At 43.4% G+C, this 26,279-nt stretch overlaps 1 protein-coding gene across 2 annotated transcripts; it reads right to left on the bottom strand.

Annotated features, from left to right (window-relative positions):
* Positions 1-91: 91 nt before the first annotated feature.
* On the bottom strand, positions 92-26,084 carry capn1 (calpain 1). Of its 2 annotated transcripts, XM_071458982.1 has the most exons (22): positions 25,944-26,084; positions 21,660-22,297; positions 19,168-19,237; positions 16,829-16,947; positions 10,174-10,307; positions 9,382-9,550; positions 7,727-7,810; positions 6,602-6,687; positions 5,764-5,838; positions 5,347-5,507; positions 4,586-4,746; positions 4,443-4,454; positions 4,117-4,328; positions 3,752-3,791; positions 3,600-3,665; positions 3,454-3,511; positions 3,265-3,329; positions 3,013-3,081; positions 2,761-2,839; positions 2,497-2,613; positions 2,273-2,331; positions 92-2,154 (listed from the first exon to the last, which is right to left on the bottom strand). In XM_071458982.1, exons 2-22 carry the CDS (start codon positions 21,915-21,917, stop codon positions 2,128-2,130), a joined length of 2,121 nt encoding a protein of 706 aa, XP_071315083.1. In that variant the 5' UTR covers positions 21,918-22,297; positions 25,944-26,084; the 3' UTR covers positions 92-2,127. The 2 variants fall into 2 exon arrangements, with proteins under 2 accessions (XP_071315083.1, XP_071315084.1); XM_071458983.1 differs by lacking the exons at positions 21,660-22,297; positions 25,944-26,084 and adding an exon at positions 20,026-20,050.
* Positions 26,085-26,279: the final 195 nt, after the last annotated feature.

Genomic DNA, 26,279 nt, shown 5'->3' with positions numbered 1-26,279 from the left:
GTTGTTCTTGGGGGGGGTTGAGGGCAACCATCAAAGTAAACACGATACCCAGCCTTTATTTCTAGATTCAACACAAATATGGAAATTGAGACACATGAAAATCTCCTTATGTTTATTTTCAAAGTGTGTATTGAAGTTTAACAGAGAAAGCTATGCAGTAAACCAAGGTATTGCATGATGAACGGGTCCAAAGGGAATGAGAATGTTACCACTGTAAACATTTGATAATGTTGCATAAGCATTACGTGGCAAAAACTGAAGGACAAGATTGCTGGCACTGTCAGAAAACCATACAAATTTAAGGGGTTTGGCAGTAACTTTTTTTTTTTTTTTTTTTTTTTTTTGATGACATGAAAAACATTGTTTCAATATACAAAAAGTTAAAAATCGGTAAAATAATTGGCAGAACAAACTATTTGGTTATTTGAAACACTTGATAAAATTATGACACTTTACATGTACATCCTCCACACTTGAAGTGACTTATTATTTTGTAATACAAGCCTTCAAATAAACATTTGTTCCCATAGTTGAACAGAGATCAGGCAGGCAGACACATCACATTTCACACTGCATGCATACAACGTGTCGATCCATCTTGCATAATTGTTTACCTTCACCTAAAGTACCGATGTGTTCTTGTTCCCTTTGAAAGGCAAATTTAAACAAGGCTGACACATCCCTTTATAAACCACAGTTCCTGCCATGATATAAAAGTTAAAAGATTCTTTTTCAATTCTGCTAAACAGGCTGTAAAAAGTGCCATGCATAACGATAAGCAGGTATGTATTAAAGCTAAACAGCATTAGTTTTAAAGACATATAACTCAAGACATTCTCTATAATACAACACGCCACCGTTGTCTCCGCACCGCAAGGCCCCGTAAAGCTTCATGAGTGGATCCTCGATGCCCGGAGAAAAGCAAAGTTCGGCACAAGATGTAAACAGAAAGCGCCAGGCCAGCAGCGTCGCTACAAAGGCCGAGTAGAGATACATATTAGGCACATCCATTTGCACTAAATGTTGGGTGTTAAATAGAAAAGGCTGAAGAGCAAGCTGGCAAACTCTGTGGCTCTCCACGTCGACCACAACTGGCGCTGAGATTGTGATAACTGGCAGCAGGCTCAACTTCCAATGGCTCCCATTGAGAAAGAAAGAAAAGCTCTGAGAGAAGGATTCTGCAGATTGTAGTTTGTCCTCAAGTACATAAAGTCTCAATGGACGAGCGACATGTCTATATCGCTGATTTAATCAAACAATAAAAGTATTACACTCAATCAGCAGATGAAAGTAGCAATGCAACCTGGTGCTTATTATGTATACTTTTTAAGATTAAGAGTGATATTCTCAATAAAAGCACAATTACACTAACTAACATACAATTTCTTAGTTGGCTGGGGCAAACCTTGCAGACTCAGGTTTTGTTTTTTTTATGTAGAGTAAAATGCTGTAAAATAGCTGCTTGGAGAACCAACCCTTACTTTTTCTGAATGAATAATTATCATATTGAAGGTGAAATAAATCAGGTCAGTCAGCTGATGAAAAATGAATGTTTCTGCTGACATACAAAAAATAAAACGGACAGATAAATCCATGTTTCCCTTCATTTCTTTGTGAATTTTATATATTCATAAATGTAGTGTTCATTAATCATTTTTCAATTTATTTGACTACATAATAAAAGTAAAAAAGTTACATTGATATGGGTACATTTACCACTTAACCATAAAAAACTAAGGCTTTTTTTTTTTTTTTTTGCCTCCACCCACTGAAATTAAACCAATAAGATTATTTCTGTACCCGAACTAAGTCTGCTTTCGAGAAATGTTTGTGTGACTGAAGGTTGTCCAGCTTGCAGCTCACTGTGCTGCAGAGTTGACTGCCAGGATAGAAGAAGAGAGCTCCCTTTTACTGGCCAAACAGGTGACAAATAAAGGATCGGCACATGTTTCCAGTGCAGGCACAGTAAAGATGAATTTACAGTCTTTGGCCTCACAGGGCGTCAGCAGCGAGCGGCGTGGAGGAGAGGAAGAGCTGGTGGAGAAAAGGCACTTCTGAAACAACAGATGCTGGGCCTGGAGCTGCAGCAGGATGCGGCGCAGGAGTTACAAAGGGGTCCACTCATCTTTAGGCAAACATGGTCAGCGTAATCCACTGTAGAACACACAGTGCACGTGAATTAGGAAATGCAAACTATGAATAAGTCACAGGTGGATAAGCAAACATGCAACAAATTATGAGAAAACAAGGGTTGGTGAATGTGTGGCCATACCTGGAAGAAGGTGAGGGATATGTGACCGTCTGCGTCTGTGTCCAAGGTCTTAAAGGTTTCTTCAGAGGCAGAAACAAAGAGAAGCACTTATTTAGTATTTTAACTTCTATTCTGGTTTAATATGTTGACTGAAGGCTAATACACGGCAGAAATGTAGGGGATGTTATCTATTTTCAATCACAAATGGTACTGTATGTGAACAGTCGTTTAGTGGGGGGACTCACTGAACATGGTCTCCAGTCTGACCAGACAGGTGACGAAGTTGTCGAAGTCGACCGCCATGTCTTCCTCGGTGTAGCGCAGGATGATCAGCTGGAACAGGTGGTTGGTCAGCTTGAAACCTGAATCCACAAGAGAACAAAACAAGTTTTACCAAACAGTAATCAAAGATATTTAACCCATAATCCTTTGGAAAGACTGTCTGAATGTGTGAGGGCTTTTGCGTTTTCCTTTCCCTTTTCTCATATTGAAATGAAAAGCAACAGTACCTGCAGATTCGAGAGCCATCCTCATCTCATAGGAGCTCATGGTGCCTGATTTGTCCAAGTCAAACTGCCTGAATATGGTCTGGCATGGACACAGAAAGTGGACAGAAACCAGCAACCAGTTAGACAGCAAACAAGACATGAAAAAAACAGTCCAGTGGCCGGTTATCAAAATAAGCAAGAGACTGACGCAAGTACCATGAAGCAATCAATACTGTTCGAGATCAAGCCTTGGGGACTGCTGATTAAACTCACCAGGTATCGTTTAATCTTTTCCCAGAGGACATGGAACTCAGTCAGGCCCAGCTTTCCGCTGCCGTCCGTCTGATCCCACAAGTTAAAAAAACAACAGCCACTTTCTTGGACAACAAGTACGACAACAGAGTGAAGCTTTCAAAGTAAGACCCAGACGGCTAAAATCAAACCAGCGAGCCTGTTTCCAGGTAATAATCATGTATTTAACAAAATAAAAGCTGAACTGATGTTTTAACACTGTTTCCAGGATACGTCCATGAGGTTTATCATGCTGCGGCAGGCCTCCTTCGTGAAGCCATCGGTCTTCAGGTCTTTATCTGTTTGCAAGAGAGTTTGACACAAAACGAGGAGATGATTTGAACCATTTTAAAAACCAATTCCATAATTTCATGAGCAAAACACCAGCTTGGGACCCCACTGCACAGCTGAGCCGCGACTGACGTTTGCTGATGATCCTGTTCAGTATGGTCTGCAGCTCTGTGACACTGATCTCCATGTCCTGTCGGCACAGACAAAGAAGGCCAATTAATAAATAAATAGGATTACGTGAATATACCATGAACCATTTCATGTGAGAGCGCGCTTACCGGCCCCGCCAGCTGTCTGAAGAGGTTCTTGAAGGCTGCGTCGATCTGGCTCTCATCGAGCTGCGTCTGAAACACAGAAAACGTTTTCAGTGCACGTCTCGTTTCTTCCCGCGCTTCGTTAGGCGTGTCACGTGTTACGCTCGTCCTCTCACCTCTGTTGGAAGCTCCGCTACAACGTCGTCATCAAGCTCCCTGGAGTAGAAACATTTTCAAAATGTTAATTCAATGCATTCCTAATTTTTTTTTTGACCGTATTAAGTTATATTTAAGTCATTTTTAAGAGAATGATTTAGAAGTTACTGTTACATTAAAAACCATTATTTAATTGTGGAATTTCTTTTTGTTTTGTCCTCATTTTCATATTGACCCCATTCATTGTGTGTATGCTCATAGGTGTAACAGCTTATATGGGCTGTTCAAAAACCCTTATGTGAAATAGGTTTTAAAAAAAAATAAGACGACAAAACAATCATTCACAATATCTTGAATGTGTCACAGTGTGAGCGTGGCCACTCACTCGGAGTCGGCAGGCTTCTCAGAGAAAACCCTGAGGCAAAAGTCAGCCTCTTTGTGCGGCTCGAAAGTGGAGGGGACGATGACGTATTCCCCCGCCGGCAGCCGCAGCCGCGAGCTGACCTCCCTCAGGTTGATGAAGAGCTCGGAACGAGCGCTGGAGGCGTGGGTGAGGAAAAACTCCCGCTTCAGGTGGACCCCCGACCTGCCCACAAACTGAGAAGGGAGTTAGTCAAGGTTTGACAGCCTGTTGTCGAGAGCGGCCCTCCCTCTTATTTCTTCCATTTAAAAATGGTTATTTATGAAAGTGGAAAGCAGAAAAGCTCTTACCTCATTTGGAACCTGTAAAGAACAGAGATAATCAGCATCAGTGATTTGATGAGGAACATGAAAAGACAGAAAGGAGAAGCTGTCAGCTGTAAGAAATAAAGCTACAACCACAATAACGTGGGCAAACTTTTACGTTTTCTGACCTCGTAGACAGCAAACCCGATGGTCTCCATGTCTTGTCCTTCTCGCCGCTTCTTCCTGCGGTCCTTCTGCATGAGGGCAACCAGGAAGCTGCAGTCTGATTGGCCGGGAGCGTCTGTGTGCTGGAGTGCGATCTTGAACTGAGGGTTGAGCCAAAAGGTTGCTGGAGGCAGGAGGTGAAAAAGTTCAGATTGTTCCTTTCAATGTGGTATTCAGTAATTACTTCACACACTGGCAACTGTGTCTCCTGATAAACACTGAAAGACACCAACACCAATATAACTGTCGATGAGACTCATCATACTTGGATGGATTATCAATAATTTCCATAGATCCCTCACTTAAAACGTTTTTTACTGGTAGTTCAGTAAATAACGGGACAGTTTTTGTTGTTTCAGTGGCAGTAGGTTAAGAAAACACACTTCACTTCCATGCATGTCCACGTTCATGCTGCGTCAATTCCAAAATTTATTTTAAAGCAGGCCATTGTTTCAAGATTCAGTGTTTAAATGGGAGTCACTGGTTCACATTCCTCCACTAAATTCATCCAAATCCTTCCTCCCTCCCTCTGCACATCCTTGAGTTCCAGGATTGAACAGAATCCTAAAACTGGTCTGGTGAGTGTCAGAGGAAACTCTGAGGTGCTCAAACCTTTAAAAGAACAATTCATCTCCTGTACCTCCACTTTCCCACCTGTTTTCTTCCACCCACCCATCCGCAGCCTCACACTTCTCCCCTGTTTGCTGCCTCCATCACTTCATACCTGGGTAGTTCCTGCAGCCTCCAGCGGTGCTGCCTCTCCTCCATTCTCCCTGGTAGAGCGAGGAGCTCCACTTCTTCAGCTGGCTGTTCTGCAGGGCGTCGGCTGTCAGGTTACAGATCTCCAGACGACTGAACTCGCGCAGGAAGTCACTGAACGACATCCTGAGAGGTGGAAACAGGTACACTGTCAGGACCGTGTGGCCGATTGTGCCTGAACTTTGTTTCAGGGATACAGAGGTATATAAAAGGAAACATATTTACAGCTCTTTTGGCTCTGGAATAAGTTATTTATTGCACATGCACAGCTCTAAATAATCATCAGGAAAAAAAGGTGACACAAAATTTCTTCCAGCTCCTCAGAGCTAAACTACCTGCGTTGTCACTGACACTACGAGTCAAAACGCTCACGTATACTCACCAGAATTCACCGTCCTCGCTGCGGTTCTGTAGCCGACTTCTGACGGAGCGGTCCACATTGTCCCACTCTCTGGAGCTGAGGGTGGCACAAAGTCAAGAGAAAATCGCACAAATATAAAGTGTTGACACAAAAGTCGGGGGCAAATTTAGCAAAATTTTATTTATATCAGACATTCTTTCTTCGTGCAGCTTCTCCAATCACCCCCTCTGATCACACAATCTAGCCTTTCTTTTCTTCTCTCTGTTATTTAGGCCACCATGGACATCTGTATCAAATTTCATGGCAGTGCTCTTGTGATATTTCAGTCTGCATTACAGTGGTGGTCCACTGTAGACAGTAAAACCTCAGAACAGAGATGCGGGCAGAGAAGAGAACTTTGGAATGTAAAAGATATTTCCGTTTAATCGAAACCTTCAGTGTTACGCAACAGTGAACTGCAGAAATCTCCAGAAAAACTTTTTTTTTTTTCAGCTCAGCTGCGAACACTTCGCGAATCATGGTCGGTGTGTTAAGTGTTGAAAATGCTCAATGGGGCTGTGACATAAGAGTGCCAGAGGGAAAATATCTGGTGCGTGTCTCTTTCATAACCATAGTAACATGATATACATGATCCCACCCAGTCTGAGATGAGGACAGCTGTGCACCCCGACTACGCCTCCTCCCCCCATCAGCTTTTCCTCCTTTTCTCTAACTCTTTGGGATCAGACTGAGAGGAAGCTAATTTCTCGTTTTTGACAACATTTGTATAAAGATATGAAAATGACCAAATGACCATATTAAGGTTTAATCAGTTAGTCTCTGTGGAATGATACATCATAGGTGTCGAGTAAAACCGTACTTGTCGCTCCAGGCTCCGGTCCATTCCACTTCCCCCCAGGGGTTCCTGATGCGAACCAGCTTGGTCATGTTCCCTCTGTACACCACCTACGAGGGGAGAGACACCACCTGACATTCACATCTCGTCCCTGCTTAACCCGCATCTGCCGCGTGGTGTTGTACAGTAGACACACAGTCATGTGCGTGCACACACACGCATTAGTCTGAAATGAATTGTTACAGCGAGACACGCCATAATAAAGGGAGAAACCAGCCAACCCAGCATTTAAATCAGATGACCGTCCATTATAAAATATTGATTACAACAATTCGTTCGTCATCTGGTTCTTTATCATGTGAAAATGAAATTAGGATCACGCTGTTACTGTAGAAAACACTGCAAAACACTGATTTCGGTAGCATGACACACTCTGCAAAGTCTAGGATTTCAACCTATACATTTCTGAATGAAAATGTTACATTCATTTTCTAGGAGTTTGGACCCAGCAGCTACTTAAAAACTTCACTAAAGAGAATAAAGTGAACTTCTACAGATTTTTTTTTTTTTTTTTTTTTTTTTTTTTGCTTTTCCAAATTTCTACATTCAAACCTTTTGGTTTCTTTCTATGTTGTATGAAATAAAACTGACTTAGGCACATACTGCAGTCTCAGCAACAGCAGCTCTACAGCATGTTTTCCTCCTTTTTACAGTTTAGGGCACATAAAACCAGACTAAAGTGTGCACTTTAGTCTGGTTTTATGTGCATAGGCTCATCTTAGCCAGACATGTTACATAAATTACAGACAGTTATGTAACATGTGATGCAAGGCAACTCAAAGTTATGGCATTTTAAGGACGTTTTTCTGTATGGTTTTAGTTTTTAATCACTACAGCTCATATTTCCCAAAAGTATCTTTAAAGTTTCCTTTCAATATGTAAATGTGTGTTTTAAGGCATAACTAGAGGATTCACACACTCTGTGTTTTCAATCTCAAGAGACCTTCCTGGTATCAAATAGATACATTAAATGAATGAATGAAAACCATACAGTACCTAACTTTGTCATGTCCTTATTTTGCCACACTGGGCCTGTAAAGACTTCATGCTCGTTCATCATGTATCTGCTCATTAGTCACCAGTCCTCACCTCGTCCACAGCAGTCACAGAGTAGGCGTGTCCCTTCACCAGCTTCTTGAACGTGACCGCCTCCATGTCTCGCGTGTTCGTGATCTGAGGACCAGAGAAAAGATTTGAGGTCACCGAGGTCCACAACACGAGATCAGGAGGGCGCGCAACTGTCAAACATGTGACATATGGTTGGTGCCGTCCACAGGCAGCGTTCACAGTCACCCCCTGTGACACGGCTCATTCGTTAACGTCAACAAACTTCACAGGGCGAGGGATCCATTAGCGAGATGACTGTCACTGGCTGTTTTAACTAATTCAAACACAGACAGTCACGCCGTGTATGTGTGTCATCAGACTGAGGTGAAACGCAACATGATGTCAGTTTCAAACACAATGACAGACACATCTACGCATTGTGTCCGTGAAGGTTCTCAGTCGCCCAGGTCATCGTGGTCGTTAAGTGCTGAAGTTGAAGGCAACTGGACTTCTTTTGATCATTACAGCTCATATTTCATATTTAAATGCAAACTGGGAGAACAATAGTTTTTTGTAGTGATGCTCCTGTGATATCATTAAACTTCAATAAAAAGGAAATAAACCCTTTAATTTTTGCTGTTTATCTCAATATTTTACTATTTCTGCATTTTTGCTGTATCTCTGCAACATTACATTGAGCCAGAGTGACAGGGAGGCAAACTGATCACAGAAATCTTTCAACAAGACAAACAGAGTTCGATCAATCCTGTCTGCAATCATCCGCTCTGCACAAGTGTCCTTGACAGCTACACTTCAAGTTTCTCATGCTTCACTGCCCTCTCCTGGTGTCTGCCCAGATCAAATTTCCTGACATTTTCTTGCCAGTGCAGCACCCTTGTCGAGGCCCAGCTGTAAGACGAGCCTTTCTAAATGATGACCATCGAGAGGCTGGGGAAGTGACTTTTCAACAGTTTTACAACTTTAAAGTTATCAGTTGACAAATCAAGTAATCACTTCTGCAAGGTATGTATTACTATAGGGATAAAATTTGAGCGAGTGTATAAAGTAGCTAATTGCTGTGAGGGGCAGTGAGACTGGAAAAGGCTGACTTCATCTGCACAGGGTGAGGGGCTGTCTATTTTTAAAGAAAACCCAGGAGGAAGTAATGAAAACTGAGATGATGGATTGTTTTCATTATTTTACACCAGACAATTTAAAGTCTCTTTTTTAGCGCTGATGTTTTTTTCTACCACGGGGGGGGGGGGGGGGGGGGGGGTGTTAAATTAACTTCATGATGACAAGATGCAAAGTTACAGCTGCTGGCCAAGAAATATCTCTCATATAAACTCACATATATGCATCATATTTTTACTTTAGTTTTTTTTAAAGACATTGTGAGCTTTAGAGGTGTTTTTTTCTAATTTAGGACAGAAGTTAGTTAGCAGAGTTAGCTGTTTCCCCTTGTTTCCATGTATTCTTTGCGCTAAGGCTAACTGTCCACTGGTGCCAGCCTCATATTGATAATTCTCTGTAGGTTCACCACTGCAAACGGCCCCTTTCACACTGTCACACTGTTCTCATTTATTTACATTGTCATTGTAGATAACTACGGCTTTGTTAAAAAGCCGATGCTTTGTTAAAAGTGTGTTTCAAGCCAATGCTTGGGTTAAATGATGCGCGCACGTTGCAGTACTGACGTCAATGGAGCAGCCCAGCAGTGATCCTCGCTCTATGGCCCTCCTGATGATGCTGAAGAGGTCAGAGGGGGCTTTCCCCAGCTCGTACATCTCCGTCACGCCGCCTGTGAAGTCCTCAAAGCCCTCTGACGTGCTGCCGCCTGACAGAGCCTCATAACAGCCGTTCAGTCTAGAAACAAAAGAAAAGAAAATTGTACATAGAGAATTATTAGGTTTATGAGCAGGCCTCAGGAATAACAATTTAAAAAATAGAGTAACAATGCATTAATCTCTCTTTGACGCAACACCCACTGCTTCGTCACCCGTCTGTTTCCACTCTGCTCTCCATCACACATTCTGAGACCACAGCTGTCCACTGGAGCAGCTGGAGTCTGGAGTTGCAACATGTATTTCGCAATTGTTCCCGACACACATTCTCTACATCTACTTTGGAGATCTGAACCAGAAACCTTTTGGGCCTGGACCTTCAGGAATTGCAATTCAGACTATTTTACTAAATTCTGCATTAGCTACACGCTGTTTATTAATACTTTGCTAATTCATGTGCACAAAAATTCTGCAAACTGAAATCCATAATTATCACAAAAATCAAGCTAAATGTAGGCACCAAGATGTGAATCATCTGCTGATTATTTTAAAGTGATAAATAAGATGATTTAAAAGTTCCTTACAAGTTACAGGAACAACAGCATGTTCTCTTGCCTTTCACAGCGTGACCTGAATGCATCACTAGCCTCAACCTCAGTGACGGTTACGACCTCGAATGCTGTCCTGCCGGTTAGTCAGTCTTACTTGGCGTAGGCCTTCTCCAGCAGCGCGCTCCAGAACTCGGTTCCCTCAGCTGAGTGGACAAACAGCAGCTTCCCGTCCTTCACTGGCAGCCGGTCATCGATCACCACCTCCACCCACTCGCCAAACTGCCAGAACTGCAAGACAGTCCGAAGAAAACATCAGTATTACAACTCATACAACAAATAAGGCTATTAAAGTTCCTCTGGAGACATGTTTTGAAAATACTACGATTAATATTTTGTTGAACATGGTTTTCCCAGTTAAAAAGCTGGAACTGCAGCTGGAGGAACATCTACACTTACTTCCTCATTGAGAAATTCAGGATTATGCCCAATGCAGCACCGCTACTTGCGCTAGGTGTGTATCAAGGTAGTTAGCAGAGGAAACATCAAACAGACTCAGATACGTGTTTGAGCCTCAGTCAGACTCAAATGAGGAGTTTATTGTGCCCAAAATTGGCGACTAGCAGTCGTATTTATTTGTTTATGCTCTTTGTTAGCTTGTAACTGGCAGTGGCTGACACAGTGTTAGTGGCTGTGCTAATGCAAATTCTCGCTCTCTGTACTGACAAGGTTGACAAGGTCTTTACGACACACACAATACAAACAAGATACACAATATATGAAAAAGATTAAAGGTCACAAGATATTATCAGCAGGTAGTCTGTAATCCCCCACTAATATGGAAAGACAAGAGACGTTTAGTTTTCCTTGAGTTTTATTTGGCTTTATGGTGCATATACTGCCTTTTCAGATTTGAGGATGAAATACAAAATACACAATAAACTGACGTCAATGGAGGAAGTATTAAAAAAGATTGAAATATGTGTCAGTAGTATAAATACTTGTTATGCAGAATGACACCTGATGATGATAATAATGATGACGATCATGACATTATTGGATCATTATTACTGACATCAATATGTAAGTTGTGCTTAATATTGTTTCTATGTTGAGGTGGATCTTGGATGAATCGATTATGTGTTTTTTTTTATATGAAATCTTGATCTGAATTCTCACAGCTATTGTTGTTATGTTAATGTAATGGAGTGAAAAATGCAATATTTCCCTCTGAACTTTGGTGGAGTACAAGTGTAAAGTAGCAGAAAATGGAAAAAAACCAAGTAAAGTACAACAACCTCAAAATTGTACTTGAGTGCAGTACTTCTGATTGCAGATCGATCAGCCTTATCTTATTTCTGCTGCGGTCTAATTTATCATGCAGCTGGCCCGACTGACAGACAGATGTTCAGCTCAAATTTCCATTAGTTTGAAATCTAGAGAGCAGGAAATGGGACAAAGAGGAAAAACAGTCTGCAGCTCATCACCTTTGGCCACACAAAACAGACAAACAAGCGACACAGCTTTTGTGTTTCAACCCTAAAATAAATGAATGAACTCCAAGTCTCTGTTCACCCTCACTGATACTTGGTTTTCAAGCCAAAGTAGGTGTGACTCATTTCTTTGAATTTGAAAAACCTCTTAAATCTCTGTGTCAAGATGATTAATCAGGAGGTCAAACAAAGCTTCACAGTGCGGCAGGTGAACTGAGGCGAATAAGGGCAGGGTGAATTTCGCTGAAATGTTTTCAGAGGAGGTTAAAAGATGAAGTTCCCTGAATTGTTGCTGTACTTTTCCCCACATCGGGGGTGTCTCACATGTGGCTATGAGGCTGCTGGCCAGCAGGGAGCAGAAGAGACCAACGCAACATGTGAAAAGGGAGGTGTGGGCGGGTGTGGGGCGGCAACACGAGTTAGACTCAGAGCCTGTTTACAAGCAGGACTGTTTAAGAAGAGTCAAGACAGGCTAAAGTCAAAGTGTCAAAGTGTCAAAGTGTTAAAGTTGTTGATGCTTGAGACACAACTATAATCTGAATGCTTCAAATGCGAAAACCCCTGCATGAGACAACAATAAAACCATTACACAGAAGTCACCACATTGAAAAGAGACAAAACCTGCATTACATCTACTTTGGATGAGGACCTACTCCAGTCAGTGTGTGAGTCGTATGTCCTGTTTTTTTCCTTTTGTTTTCTGTCAGCACACATTGTGTTGACGGAGCTTGTGCAAATGCGAACTGAAAAACCAGTTGCGCTTGGACTAATACAGAGACCTCAAGGCAGAAACATAATAAACCTTGTGCAAAATAAGACTGTATGAGAGCGAGCAGCACAGAATAAGAAATATGTCTTTGTCAAAGTAATTCAATCTGAAGAGGAGAGAGAGAGAGGGGGGAGGAAGTTATAGGATTATCATTTTGGCAAATAAAATACCACAGCTGGAGTGTGTGTGCCTGTATCTTCTTCTATCTGGGGACAATTGGCCTGTGTGTGTGTGTGTTTTATGTGACTTTACACCATGACAGCTTGCGTCTTTCTGTCTTGTGTGTGCAGCAGGACGGTCAGATGAATTCTGCACACCCTGCAGCGCTCAGGCCAACTCTGGGAGGAGCTCTCCCACACACACACACACACACACACACACACACACACACACACACACACACACACACACACACCCACTCACGTACCCCTGGTATAATGCTGGCACACACAACTTCAGTGTGACACTGCTCAGCCTTTTTCTCACAGCAAAATGAGACCAACACCCAGCCTCACCGAGGGAAAGGAAATCTTACCACATCTGTGTCGTGACTTGCAGCTTTGTAGCTTGAGAAATTCTTTCTCAACATGAGTCAAACCACTTTCTGTGTGAAAACATGTGCTATAATCAGAATATAAACACAGATCCTTCCCCAGTTAACGATTTCATTTGTTTCTGATGGCTCGGATTGCCTAGTTTATAATTTATTCCTCTTCCCGCTGTCTGCCTCCCTCGCTCGCTTGTTGTCCTTCTTTTCTTTTTCTTTCCTACTTCTGAAGCCAATTAAGGTTCCCACCGCCTGCACTCATAATTACATTCTGGGATGACTCATCCAGGTCTGAGGCTTAAAGGATCCAAACTGATACAGAGGAGAATCCCTGGAAGACTCAACGGCACACAAAAGTGAACAAAGAGTGGAAACATGCTCAGGCAGAGAGAGAGAGAGAGAGAGAGGGAGAGAGAGAAAAAAAGAAACTGCAAGTAATGGAAACAAGGAATCTTAAGAACATGTACTGGCTGCAATACAAACTCAATGAAAAGAGGATGATACTAAGAAGGAAAACAACATACATGCAACAGAAAAAAAGAGGACGATGAAACTGGGGCAACTCTTCACTGAAAGGAAACAGCCACATGTAGTTACGAGCTATTTAGCGCTCATGCATATATATTAAACATGTGCATGCATTTCCAAGCCTTCAGAGCAAATGAAACTATTATTTCCACTCATTCTAACAGACAGCGATTGTGTGTGTGCGTGTGTGTGTGTGTGTGTGTATATATTTATGGAGGATGGCTGCATTCAACAATGTAAAAATGAACAGTGTCTCTGGAAGTAATCACTGAAAAAACAGGCTTTGGCTGACTTCTCTGTAACTGAGTCACCAGCCCCAGCAGACAGATGTGTAAATGGGAGCTCTGTGTGTGTGTGTGTGTGTGTGTGTGTGTGTGTGTGTGTGTGTGTGTGTGTGTGTGTGTGTGTGTGTGTGTGTGTGTGTGTGTGTGTGTGTGTGTGTGTGTGTGTGAGAGAGAGAGAGATGGTATTTATTGATCCTGCGCTATGACATGAGTCAGCTCCAGCACGGAGACCCCGGAGCTGAAAGGATTCCAGTGTCTTGCTCAAAGTGGACGATTACCAAAGACTCTTGAATCAAGGGATTTCCCTCCTATTCTATCGCCTAACCTACATCTGTGTGTGTGTGTGTGCGTGTGTGTGCAGCACATGCAAATTGATTTGATTTGTCAGTCTGCTCGTCTCTGCTGTAATGGCTTCCATGACTGAGCAGTCTGGCCAGCAGAAGGGAACCAGGGTGAGCTCTGTGGATGTGTGTTTGTTCGTGTGTGTGTGTGTGTGTGTGTGTGTGTGTGTGTGGGTGTGTGTGTGTGCTCTACATTGCAAGTTCCCATGCATGTAACATGTGGCTTTGATGTGCGGGAGCTTCCCCTCTGCTCCTTGTTTGTCTTCCTCCCGTCTCTCCCTCATCAACACTTGGCAGGCTGACAGTCTCGCTGGCAAAGCACTGACTGCATCAAACAGACAGCTGACTCAGCTCACAGAGCTCTGCGACAAAGACGGTCTCCAAAACGCTCTCCTTTCATTTGCTTCTTACTTGTTAACGGTTGAAAACAATGCAAGATATTAAGCAACTGGCAACATCAGTGGGGGAGATCATATTTAGAGGGACACATTTTCAGAATAAAAGTCTGATTTTGTGCAGCTGCTCTGGCAGATTCCTCTGCACCAGAGAACATGAGAGAAACATGAGAGCAACACTTCTTGGTTCACAGGCTCCTCTGTGTTGCAGAAACACTCACGCACGGTGGCAACCAGATGTGTGTACATGCACACACACACACACACACACACACAGAAGTATAACTCAGTTAGAGATAATGAGGCATGTGAGATCACAGGACAGACACACCTACCTGATGTAATTAACAAATAGAACAGAGTAAGAAAAGACTCGCTGCAGTCTAACATGTTCTTCTCTGAAGTTGAAATTGTTTCAAATGGTTCATTTCTCATTAGTTTTAACTTTCATGTCATCGCCTATGATAATAAGCTTGTTGGCTCGTGAAGTGGAAGTTTAAGCTCATTTAAGCTGCTTAAGGAAAAAAGCAACAAGTCAGCTCTTGAATGTTGTATATTGACGAGGCAAAAAGTCTCACTAGTGGAGCTGTCGGCTGATTGTTGAGGACATTGTTGGACGAATTAAAAGTGTTCAGACATCTTGTCTTTTCTTGGATCCTCGCAGCTAGAGCAGAAGAAAAAGGTCTGACCTAAAGAAGGTGCCACAGAAAAGGCCATTTTGTTTCCTAAATATAAGGAGTCCACAGAACTGGATTTTTCTGGAAGGTGTGGGAGTCATTCCAGCTCAATGAGACAGTGTTCACTGTGTGTGTGCCTGTCCTAATGTAAGAAAGAGTCCACAGAGCAACTCAAGACTCAGCTTGTCTGACTTTATCACCATTGCTATGAATTTAGCACATGCGTTCGCTCAACTCATGACCTGAAGTGATGAACAAGTGGAAATCGTGTCCTGTTCCTGACGCTATAGCAATTTATCAGAATTTTTTTTGAGCTTCACTCAGTGGCAAAAAGATGAGCTGACTTCTGTCGCTAGAAAAAACATGGAACAAATCATTTAGTGTTCTAACAGACTGGCTGTAAAACATAAGAAGAATAACCTCAGCGGGGACAGGTCCTGGATACAACAGAAGAGTACCCGCGCTCTCTCCTCAGAGGTCCTTTCAGCCACAACTTTTCAGCCTAGTTCCTTCATTCTGGTGGTGAGAATACGCAATATTCAAACTGAAATTAAACCACTGCCGCAAGATTTCCCTCTCTCTCATACTGGACTGAGTATAATGTGCACTATTCATCTGCTCGCTCACGGCAGCACAAAAGACTTTATGATCTGGCCGGCACCTGTGTCACAGCGTCGACGTGCAGCAGCTACAATCTCAAATACACCTGTGGGTTTGAGTGTGTGCGTTGGTTTTGTATACAAAGCGAAGGTCAGCAGATAAGGCTGCGCTCTCTGCCGGAGGCTCGCATCGCAGAGGCAGAATAAATAGAACGAGTGTTTTGTGTTTACGTCACGCGGCAGAGCGACCGGTCCTACAGACAAGAGAGGTGACACTCTAGAGATGCCAGTGTTTGATTGTTAAAAAATAGCTTTGTCTTGATAGACTTGACTGACTGATTATATCTTCCCCAGGCTTCCAAATTGCACGTCTGATAAAGAAGTGGGTGTTGGTCACTCAAATCCTCCCAGGTACAGTTTATCGACTGGCTGACTGACTGGGTGTGGATCTGACTGACTGGATGACTCAGTGGGACTTAGGACAGAAGAATTACTGTTTTAAACCCTCACTCTTGCAGGGAGATTCAGCAGCTACTGGTTATTCTCATTATCAAATTATCAGCCGATTACTTTTCAATAAACCGCAACCTCCAGAGTGAAAGTTGTTAAGCTGCAAATGCTTTTATTTAAACAAAAATTAGAACTCAAACTGTGGTGCTCCGAACAGGAAATGAATCGGTCAGAAACACAACAAACAAGGTGGGCTGAGCCGAACTGCTGGCTCCCATTCATTTCCTATGGCCGAACCCAAATGTCCGGTTTTTGTTCCACACCTACGATATGAAGGTGGTCACTTTGGTTTGATAAGAATAAAAGTATTAACAGTGTTAAGCAGTGCACATACACCTAAAGGGATATTATACTTTATCTGTACTATCGGCAGCGGACACTTCACCCTGCACATGCTGCATGCTGCATAAATTGCCAGAGTCAGAAAAATGCTTCGAGATGGTTTAGATGGTGAGGAATTTCAATTCATATTCATAGAAATGACTCTTGCAGACAGGATACATAGGTGAGGGTCTTGGGGGCTGGACATTTGGATTTAGCCTATAAGTTCTATGAGGTATCTATCAGCTTGAAAACCGCTCTTCAGAAACGTATTGGTAACGCCACAGAGGCTGCGTCCATTTTTAAAGACAGTCTGAAGGTTAACACAGGAAGTAAAGGTTTTGTCACCTGGAAGTGAAAGATGCCGGCGTATCCCTGCGCGAAGCTCTGGCCGTGAGGAACCACTCTGTGGAGGAGGGAGTTGTTTAAGGTCAGCGAGGCGATGGCGGCCAGCAACCAGCAGTCCCCTGTGGAAACACAAACACACACACACACACACACACACACACACACTGTTTTATTATCCTGAATCAACCTTGAGTGCCAAAGATTTTGACTCAGCCCTCCCATGATGCATTGGCTGTATGTTAACGAGGACGGCAGCAGGTTGTTTATGTAAAACAGCTGCTGGATTTCAAATAAAACAGGTTCCTCCTGATCACGTAAGCAGAGATCTACAGCTACTCTCTTTCCTTTCATCTCGACGCGAAGGAGAGCGCTTTTCTTTCCATGGCGGGCTACGTAATTCATTCATGCCACCGAGATAAAACTTGAATGCGCTTGTAGGCCAGTGGGAAGACACTCATAAAACATGGAATCCACCCTTTAACAGCTCGGTGAAGGCAAGAGTCAGGAACTATGTTTGAACAAGCTTTGCCCTCTGGGAAATGGGAGAGGCACTTGTTCCACTGGACTTAGGAGAGGGGCTGAAACTCCCGCTGATGTTATTAGAAGGAAGGAGGTTTTTACCAGCTTTGTTTTCACAGTGTATCAAAATCCACTCTGTTGAGGCTCTTAGCAGTTTTACATTTTGATTGATCTATCGGCACATTTTGAATGTTAATGCCAAGTGTCGTCACCATTCTTGAAACTTCCTGTTTCATTCTGAGTCGCGTTGGATCCAATAATACTGGTTAATGATACACACTGCCATTGTTCGTCCAGACCAAGCACAAGCTGTTTCACTTTTATTTCAACATATTTATATTCTTATCTGTCATATAAGCTATAAACAGCCCCTGATAGTGGGCTGTCTAACAGATAACCCCTCAGCACTGATAAAAGTCCACTCGGTAATGGCGCATTTTGGCTGTAAAAACAAAGCGATGCATGATGTTTTCCCGCTCTACATTTTTTGGGGTTATTGTTTCGTAATGAAGCTGTTCCTGTGGGAGTGACGGGAGGAGGGGAGACGGGAGTGAAGTATTTCATTTGGAGGTGGTGGGGGTCGCTTCCTGCGCTGCCAGAGCTGCTCAAACAGAAGGAGGGTGGCCTTGCTTACAGATGTGACGCCGAGAAACAAAGCATGAATTATAGATGCAGGAAACATCTCAGCTGTTACTCGTACTGCTGGTCGGACTGCTAACTGTCTCTCCGTCCAGCCGTCCTTCTCCATCTGCCGCTAATATCCTCCTGATTCAGTCATGTATGTAACCTGGCGTATTGACCCAAGGGCTCAGTCTTATTTACAGCTGAAGCCTGGACAGGTTGTTGCACGTGAATGGAGGAATCCCAACACAATTTAAATTTTTATTTGACAAAGACGATGCATATTCATTACATTTCTGAAAATACGCCAAACTGTACTCCAGCGCATTAATAATCTTGGTCGAAATGACCACAATATGCAATTTCTAAAGGGTATTCCTCCAATTTCACACATTTGGATCAGTTTACAGTGGTGGCGCAACTCAGACTGCAAAAATAGTCTGAAAAATATGTGCATTTACCAGACAGTGCAGATCTGAAGAAGAGATTCTACATCATAGATCATGTAGCAGTTTCGTGGTTTCAGCCTCTGCAGCTTCAGTTTAGTTCAGTTATTATAAATCTCTCTCTTGTAAGTCTCCAAATTTTGTAGCAGTGAAATAAAAAAAAAACTACTAAAGACGAACTTTAGTAGAAGAAAAGATGTGATCGAGATAAGAGTTAACATCGGTGTTGCTCTCCACCACTGGAGACAGCTCTCGGCAAGTTAAGGAATGAGGTTTGAAACTGAACTCACAGCATTTCTTCTAGACTGATAGGTAAACAGCTGTAAACAGCTGTTAATGCTAACGTTAGCTATGTAGCAGCAGCAGAACTTATATCAAATGTGTTTTCAATTCATCGTCGTCGCGTTTCATTTTCTCTCCTCCCTCCATCCTGTTAATATAAACCTGTGGCAGCGTGGTAAAGGTTAATTATTTTACTGAAATATATACTTAAATCAATTATTATCCCAGACGCAGTTAAGGATTCACTGTCTCCCTCGAGGTCACGTTGTCTTGTAGATCTAAAAGGGAGAAGGAAGCTCAAGACTTCACCGACTGGCCGCCTTCCAGTCGGTGACCTGTTTCACTTGCTGCCAACATTCCTCACTTTAACATCTCGAGCAGATTAGATCTCGCTTCTCTCTCTCTCCTCTGATAGCTGAATCTCGCAGTAGTAACAGTGAAGCAGCTGGGATCTCCTCCAAAGGGACTTACCCAGAGCTCCCTGGCAGATGTCTGTGCGAGTCGCTCCATCGACGATGAACTCCGGCCGCTTGCAGAACTCCTGTCGAGCGCGCACGCACACACACACACACACACACACACACACACACACACACGACAACATAAAGACAAATTAGGATTTTTCTGCCTGACTTTGGACGCAAATCCATTTACATACTTTTGCTGTTTTTACATGCGGACTGTGTTGATTACAGTGGAAAGGATCTTGTTGGTTGGTTGGTTTGTTTGCAGGATTACGCAAAAAAGTACAGAAGCTATTTGCACCAAACTTGGGTCAGGGAAGATCCCATTAAATTTTGGAACAGATCTGGGCCGGATCCAGGAATTTTCTTATCAATATCCTTAACATTGTGAGATGTGGCATTTTTCAATACTTCCATCAGTTTCACAGGAAATAATAGACAATAGATAATAGAGATAATGATAAATAGAGGAAATAATGTTGCAGTCTTGTTCAGTATTCCAGTATTCCCTGCCTCACAAGCCGTGTTCAACTCAACGTGCTGAGCGTGAGAAACCCTGCACGATGAAGCTATAAAAAGAAGTGCTCCCTTTCTCCTTGCGCCACACCAGCACACACATCTGCACACAAACCATTAGGACACATGGTTGAATTGACAGGAACTCTGAGCACCACACAAAACAGACTGAAGTTGTCTTTTTCAGGCTCACGCAGAGCACAGATTTTTGGGAACGGCGTCGACATCGCAGGTCCCGTGGCGCAGGGATTGCGCAACATCTGACTTTTTGGAGAGATGAGACCAGACGAGAAGCATTTCACACTCACACTCCCACACAGGACACACACACACACACACATTCACACACCATCGCTCAGGCACACTCAAAAGGAAGCTGCGACAGGAGCTAAGGGGCTGCAGTCACGTAGGCGATCACGACCCCGCGAGCTTTTAAGATCACGACTCGTCTCGCTGCGTTTAAGCTTTCACAGGGCTGACAGCAGCGACCTGTCACGGTACGCGGGAAGTCAGACAGTAATGAGTGTGTGCCGTGTTCACGGCTGGCGTGATAGCGCCTAATGAAGACAGTCCCCCTTCGTTCTCTGGTGTCACATTCAGCTACACGGAGCACCCTGGTGTATTTACAATGTGCCGAGTGCTGATGAGAGACTGAGAGAGGAAGAGACGCAGAGACAGGCATGAAGGCACAAATCAGGATGAAGAGAAAGATACACTTGTTACCTCCCTGAGACACTTCCAAGCTGCCTAAAGCGGAGCATACATGACTCCTGACTGGTGTCACTGGAGCATTAAAATGATATCTACCGATTATCCCTCACTGAAAGTTTAGTTACCAAGCAACAGATGAAATTCAAGTTGCTTGGAGGGGCTGAAATATTTTTAAAAGGAGGAGTTTATCACAGAATGGGTGTTTAGTAGATATCTACTCTCTCCTGTAGTCACCGGACTGACGGGTTTCACAGGATCACAGAACAGATAGAAAGCAGTGTCCACACTTCCTGAACAGCTTTCTTCCAAACTCATTGAGTTAAAGGATCATTCCTGCTTTTTTTATGCATGTTCTTGTCCGTGTCCTGAAAATCACATACAGTATACTATACAGTTTATTGTTACTGACAGTCGAACAAAGTTTCACAATAAAAGTCTTCTCTGTTAGGAAATAAAGGCTTTCTGTCTACTGGAACTAGGGCTTTTAATATGAGACACTTGCAGAAAGTACTGAGTCTGTATTAACAGTGTAATCTGGGAACTAACAGGGAAAAAGGCAGCAGATTGTTTATAGTAATTCCAGGTGTTTAAGGGCTGGTTAGATGGTAAGGTACAAATATATTGTTGGATAAACCGCCCAAGACGTAAAACTAAATTTACAAAATGTAAATTTTCCAGCTTCTTACATTAAAAGGTTTCTGCTCTCTCAACTGTCAATTGTTGAAGCTTCAGCTTTCCCACTGAACTTAAACTGCACTGTAACCTCAAAAAATGAAGAGCACTAAATGATTATTTCGATGGAAGTGTCTGCAAAGTCAGTTTAAAACCATATAAACATGAGTTGAAACCAGCAGCTAGATGCCTGGAAAATATCATTTAAAATGTAAAAACATGAGGTGTGACATCTTTAATGTTGAGTTTGTATCCTGTGATTTGATAATAATCACCTTGTTTGAGTGTTTTGTACATATTTAAGGTTAATAATTTTCCTATCTCCTATATGTTCTTCACTGAGATGGGTCTGCTCACTCGTGTTGTCACAGAAGACTCTGCTAAGTGGACGTCAACAGTTTGGTACAAGACCGAGATGAAACTAACTGACTGTGTGTCTCGTGGTCCTACAAGCTTCAGTGAAGATTTTGCTGATGCAAGGGTGAGCGGCTCATCACTTTTGTAATTCTCAAAAGTCAAATAATAATAATAACATCCCAGCTGAACACCTCAAAATTACTCCGATCTATCCCAGCTCTCCGACCCCCCTCCATCTCTCACCGTGGGCCTCATCCAGCGGACTCCGTAGGTCTTGGAGGATCTTGGTCCGAGCTCATTGAACCCCAGAGACGAAGCGGCGCACGGGAACAGGCTGTCCTCAAACAGCCTCCCACTCCGGAGGGACTGGGCTTTCAGAGACTCATAATCCTGACCCAGAAACTTCACCGCCTTGTGGTTCTGCCCCAGACCTTCATCACGATCCCACTGGCTCCTGAGCCTGGCGGCCATGCCTGTGGCGTAAATGGGAGCCTCCACCATCCTGAGTTAACAAGTGAAGGGTCGACTGAGGATCTGCACTGGGTTCGTGCACGTGTGGAACTACAATGAGATGTTGGGACGCGTCAATAATTAATGAGGCAACTGTGACCTATTGCAGCTTTTATATGAAGCACTGCGGCGCCACTGATGTACGTCTAATATAAGGTGGTTATGGCTTCAATCACAAATCAGAATGAATCATCAGTGGCCATTAAGAGGCTTTTAAAGTATTGACGAGACCAGGCTGCTGCTCGGTTGCGGTGCTTGTGGTTCGGCTGTAGCTGGATGCTCCAGGGGCTCAAACTGTGGAAGCCGCGGGGAGAGAGACGTCCTCCTCACAGCAAAGGCAGATCCTGTCCCGATTAACCAGCCACTAAACCCTAAAAAAAAAAAAAAAAAAGAAGTTAGAAGTGAGACAGAGACAGAGAGGCGAGTCCATACATAGCTCTATACCTCTGTATACAATACTGACAAAAGCAGCGGCTGTATACACCCTCTATACACACATTCGGGGTTTAGAAGACAAATAAGCCCACTTGGTTTCTTCAGTCAACCATGCACACACACGTTAGCTATGCATAGCAAGGGGATTTGTCACAACAGACATATGAGCGCTACTTTTACTGCACGGTGCTGGATGTGCACAGTGTCAGTGGGAGACGTGTCCTGAGACAGGTGTGTTGAACAGAGCGGTGGATGGACAGTCTTGTGCGTGCTTGTGGAAGGTGTGCGAACAGCGCGCTGGGTGAACAGAGGGTGCGGTTCTGCGTTCAGTGAATCTTCATGCACAATGAACAGCACAAGAGCCAGAACAAGCAAAAGCTCTCTCCGACTCTTTAATTAGAGAGGAGGGAGAGTGAACTGTCATTAGAGTTCATCTCAGTTCATCTCACACACAGATATACAGATGTGCACAAAGTGCCGTTTTCTATATTTATCATCGCTCCTTTCTTATTTTTGAATTATCTTTCTGCTCCGTCTCGTTCTTTCACCACCTCGGCTCCGCGCTATCCCAGCTGAACACTCTTCCTGTTTCAAGCCTCCGCTGTCAGTCGCGTCAGAGGCTGAATAGACTTTGTCTGTCATTGGCACAGAGAGCGCGGTGTGCTGGAGCCCTGTTGCAGTTTCCTTCTGCTCGCGGTGAACCACACCCATTAAACATGGCCCAGCTCACTGACTGCAAAATGCTTCAGAGGACAGAACACGAGGTCGACGTCTGTTGTTTTGCAGAGCGGGAGAAGTTGCTTTATTTTGTGAAACCGTGCGAGCGAATGCTTTAATCACGACTAGAGAGTGAAGGGCTTGTTTGAATGTTTTTCAAAATAAAGTATCAACTGAAGTATCGCTTTGGCCCTGATACCAAAGCTAAGGTACTCTTATTTTCACTATGTGAAGCATTTCCTTTGTTTCCTTTCCCTTTTTTAATGACTTAACATAACAAAAACGTGTGACACAAAGGGGACATATAATGGACAGACAGGTAAATGACCTAAGAGTAAAAGGGATATGATGTGTACGGCATGTGTCTATAATATGTTTGTGTGTGCGAGCTTGCATGTGTGTTTTTCAGTGTTTATGTACCTGTGTTTTGCGATCCTGGGTCAACTGGTGTGTGGGGTAGTGAGTGTGCGGCCTGGTGCCATGTGTGTGGAGAGGGTGAAAAGGGAAGTGTAGTGGAAATGAATGATGTAATCCAAACTGTAGGGAGGATGCAATAAAAATAAATAGGTAAATAAAAGTATATACGATATAAAATATGATATGCTGCAGGCATCATCCGGGTATTGAAACATTTCTGCCTTATTATCACTTCTATGAATGCTATTATTGTCACTCCAACTGTTTATTTTATTTCTGTTGCAGCCCACATGAGAACATGAGACACCAGCTGCAGTATACAGCTGACAGCTGAGGTGAGGGGCGTTTTACTTATAGCTCTCAACTCCTCTTACAAAAAATGGACTTTGTCTTCAGTCTCACCTTAATCACACAACAAACAAAGCATTTCCCTCTCATGGAGACCGTTACATCGGTTTCTAGCAGCGCTCTTGAACGCAACTTTAAGTGAAATTCTACTTCAGGGAGCGCTCTGCGGGATAGTTGTTCTTTATCTGATAATATGTCAGCAATTTAGATACTGAACCCTCTTAAAAAAAATAAAAAGTCATGCAAAATAAAGATTTCACCCCACTACAACAAGGACATCCATGCAAAATGAACAAGTACTAAAAGCATGATTAGTAGCACTACAACTTATACTCCCAACACGACTTCTGCAGCTGCTGCTAAGCCTACTGTTTCTATTGTTGCTGCTGTATTCTTGGAGATCCCACACCCACAGTATAACACACATAATATACTGGAGCACCGCTCTCCCAGCGGACTGCAAATAATAACTTTATATGGGATGTTTTTTTTTTCATTTTTAAGTGACTGTAATAGCAGCTCTTACAGAAAATCAGAAGAAGTAGGTTTGCTGGAATTACTATAATCAACATCAAAGTCTAACATGTTCCAGCGGTTTTATCTGTGCTGCGTGTTATCGGGGTGCGCTCAAACCCAGCGCCAGTTCAATCTGGATGGGATGAATATTTCATTGCCCCTCACATGCGAAACACGCTCACACACTCGCAGATATATCCTCCACCTCAGTGCAGGTAGTGACATCTATGAGAAACGACAAGCAGCAGACAACATGTCCAGGCACACACTGTCAGCACAGGCCTCTGGGCTCTTTCACCAGCAAGCTGCAGTCTAACAGCAAAGAAGGTGAATTATAACACAGCGAGATGACTCTGTGTGGACAATAATGTATCCTCTCAGCTACGCCATAACTCAGCGTGTTTACGCGTTATGTCCCAGCTGTGTATCGAAATAACTCCGAAGGCATCAACGTGGTATTTCCTCCATAAGAGGGCGTGAAATGAGTGGCAGCCATATGCAACCAGCACAATCACAGTCATCTGCTTCAGCCTCTGCTTGAGGAGGAATTGGGTTACATACGTACTGTGTTATTATTAGCTGTTATCATGCAATAGGAAAGAAGATATGGGTCACGCAGATACAAGGAGACAAATGTACAGTATAAACACAGAGAGGGGGGACACACAGGGGGGGTCACATGAGTTTACAAGCAGACAAAGATAGACTCTGAAACCAACACAGACGTCAGTAGAGAATGTGCTTTTCTGCTGATGTGTGCCTGATGTTGCAGTGGTTCCCTCCTCAGGACACAGTGAGGGACCCACACTGCTTAAATACATGCTGGTGTAATAACTGAAGTAACGCCTGAGGGGGGGGGGGGGGGGGGTCCAGTGTTTGTGCCCTGAGTAAGCATCCTGACCGCCCCTGGTGTCTTTCTGCTGGCAGGCTTCATATTCCAAACACTGTGAAATGAAATATCCAAAGTGTCGTTCAGCTTTGAAGCGGTGCGGAAAACAGACCCGCAGGCAAACTAGACACACGCAGCGTCCACTGAAGGGAATAAAAAACTGACTATGGAGGTGATTTTTTTTTTTTTTTTTTTTTTTTTTATCAAAGTGGGTGATGCAACAGCCTTAAAAAAAAAATTTAAAAAAACAGACTGAAAGCACTCAGCGGATTTTGTGATTGAACATCAGGGCTCATGCATATTAAAACTTTTAGGTGGACATGTGGCTGGCACAGATAAGTCCTGGCGGTAGGTGCGGTCCCTGAGCGGAGCTCAAATGTCCAGCTGTCAGAAATGCAACTTTCTCCGTTTGAACAACAGCTGGGAGAGACCCGACCCCCCCCCCCCCCCCCCCCCCCCCCCCCCCCCCCCCCCCCCCCCCCCTCCATCAAAGCCAGCGTCCGGCTCAACACCAGCGAAAACACGGTTTACACGGTGGGTCGCAGTTCTCACGGTTCACAAACTTCAAGCACACAAGAAAAGTTCAAAGCAGTTTGTCTGGCACATTTTAAGATCTCCAGCTTCCTGCAGCTCACATCACATAAGAGGTAAAAAAAAAAAACAAACAGTGTTGATGAAGGAGTTTTCATATTTACCTTGCAGGGTATTTCCTGTAAAAGGCAGTTGTTTGGACATTTAACATGCTACTGGACTTCATTTCCCCCTTCCATGTTCAGTGTAGGTCCGTCCCCTCCCCTGCTCTATTTAGCTGATTTAGAGACGCCCCACTGCCTGAGCTCCGGTCTATTGGATCTAATGCGCCCACCTCACAGTGCGTCTGCGCAGTGCGAGCTAGTCATAAAATACACTACCCTGAAAGGGAGGGCTTTGTACCCACTGGGGTTTTTTATGTAGCTGTTTTGTAGTTCTGTTAGATTAATTGCAGGGAATTGATTGGTCATTAGATCAGCCTAGGTTTTAACAATAAGACT

The sequence above is a fragment of the Trachinotus anak genome, unplaced genomic scaffold (genome assembly GCF_046630095.1).
Source record: "Trachinotus anak isolate AG129_WGS33_773 ecotype Australia unplaced genomic scaffold, CSIRO_AGI_Tana_v1 ptg000023l, whole genome shotgun sequence".
NCBI lineage: Eukaryota > Metazoa > Chordata > Actinopteri > Carangiformes > Carangidae > Trachinotus > Trachinotus anak.
Note: the sequence above shows the minus strand (reverse complement) of the source record. Positions and strands in the feature narration are given on the sequence as shown.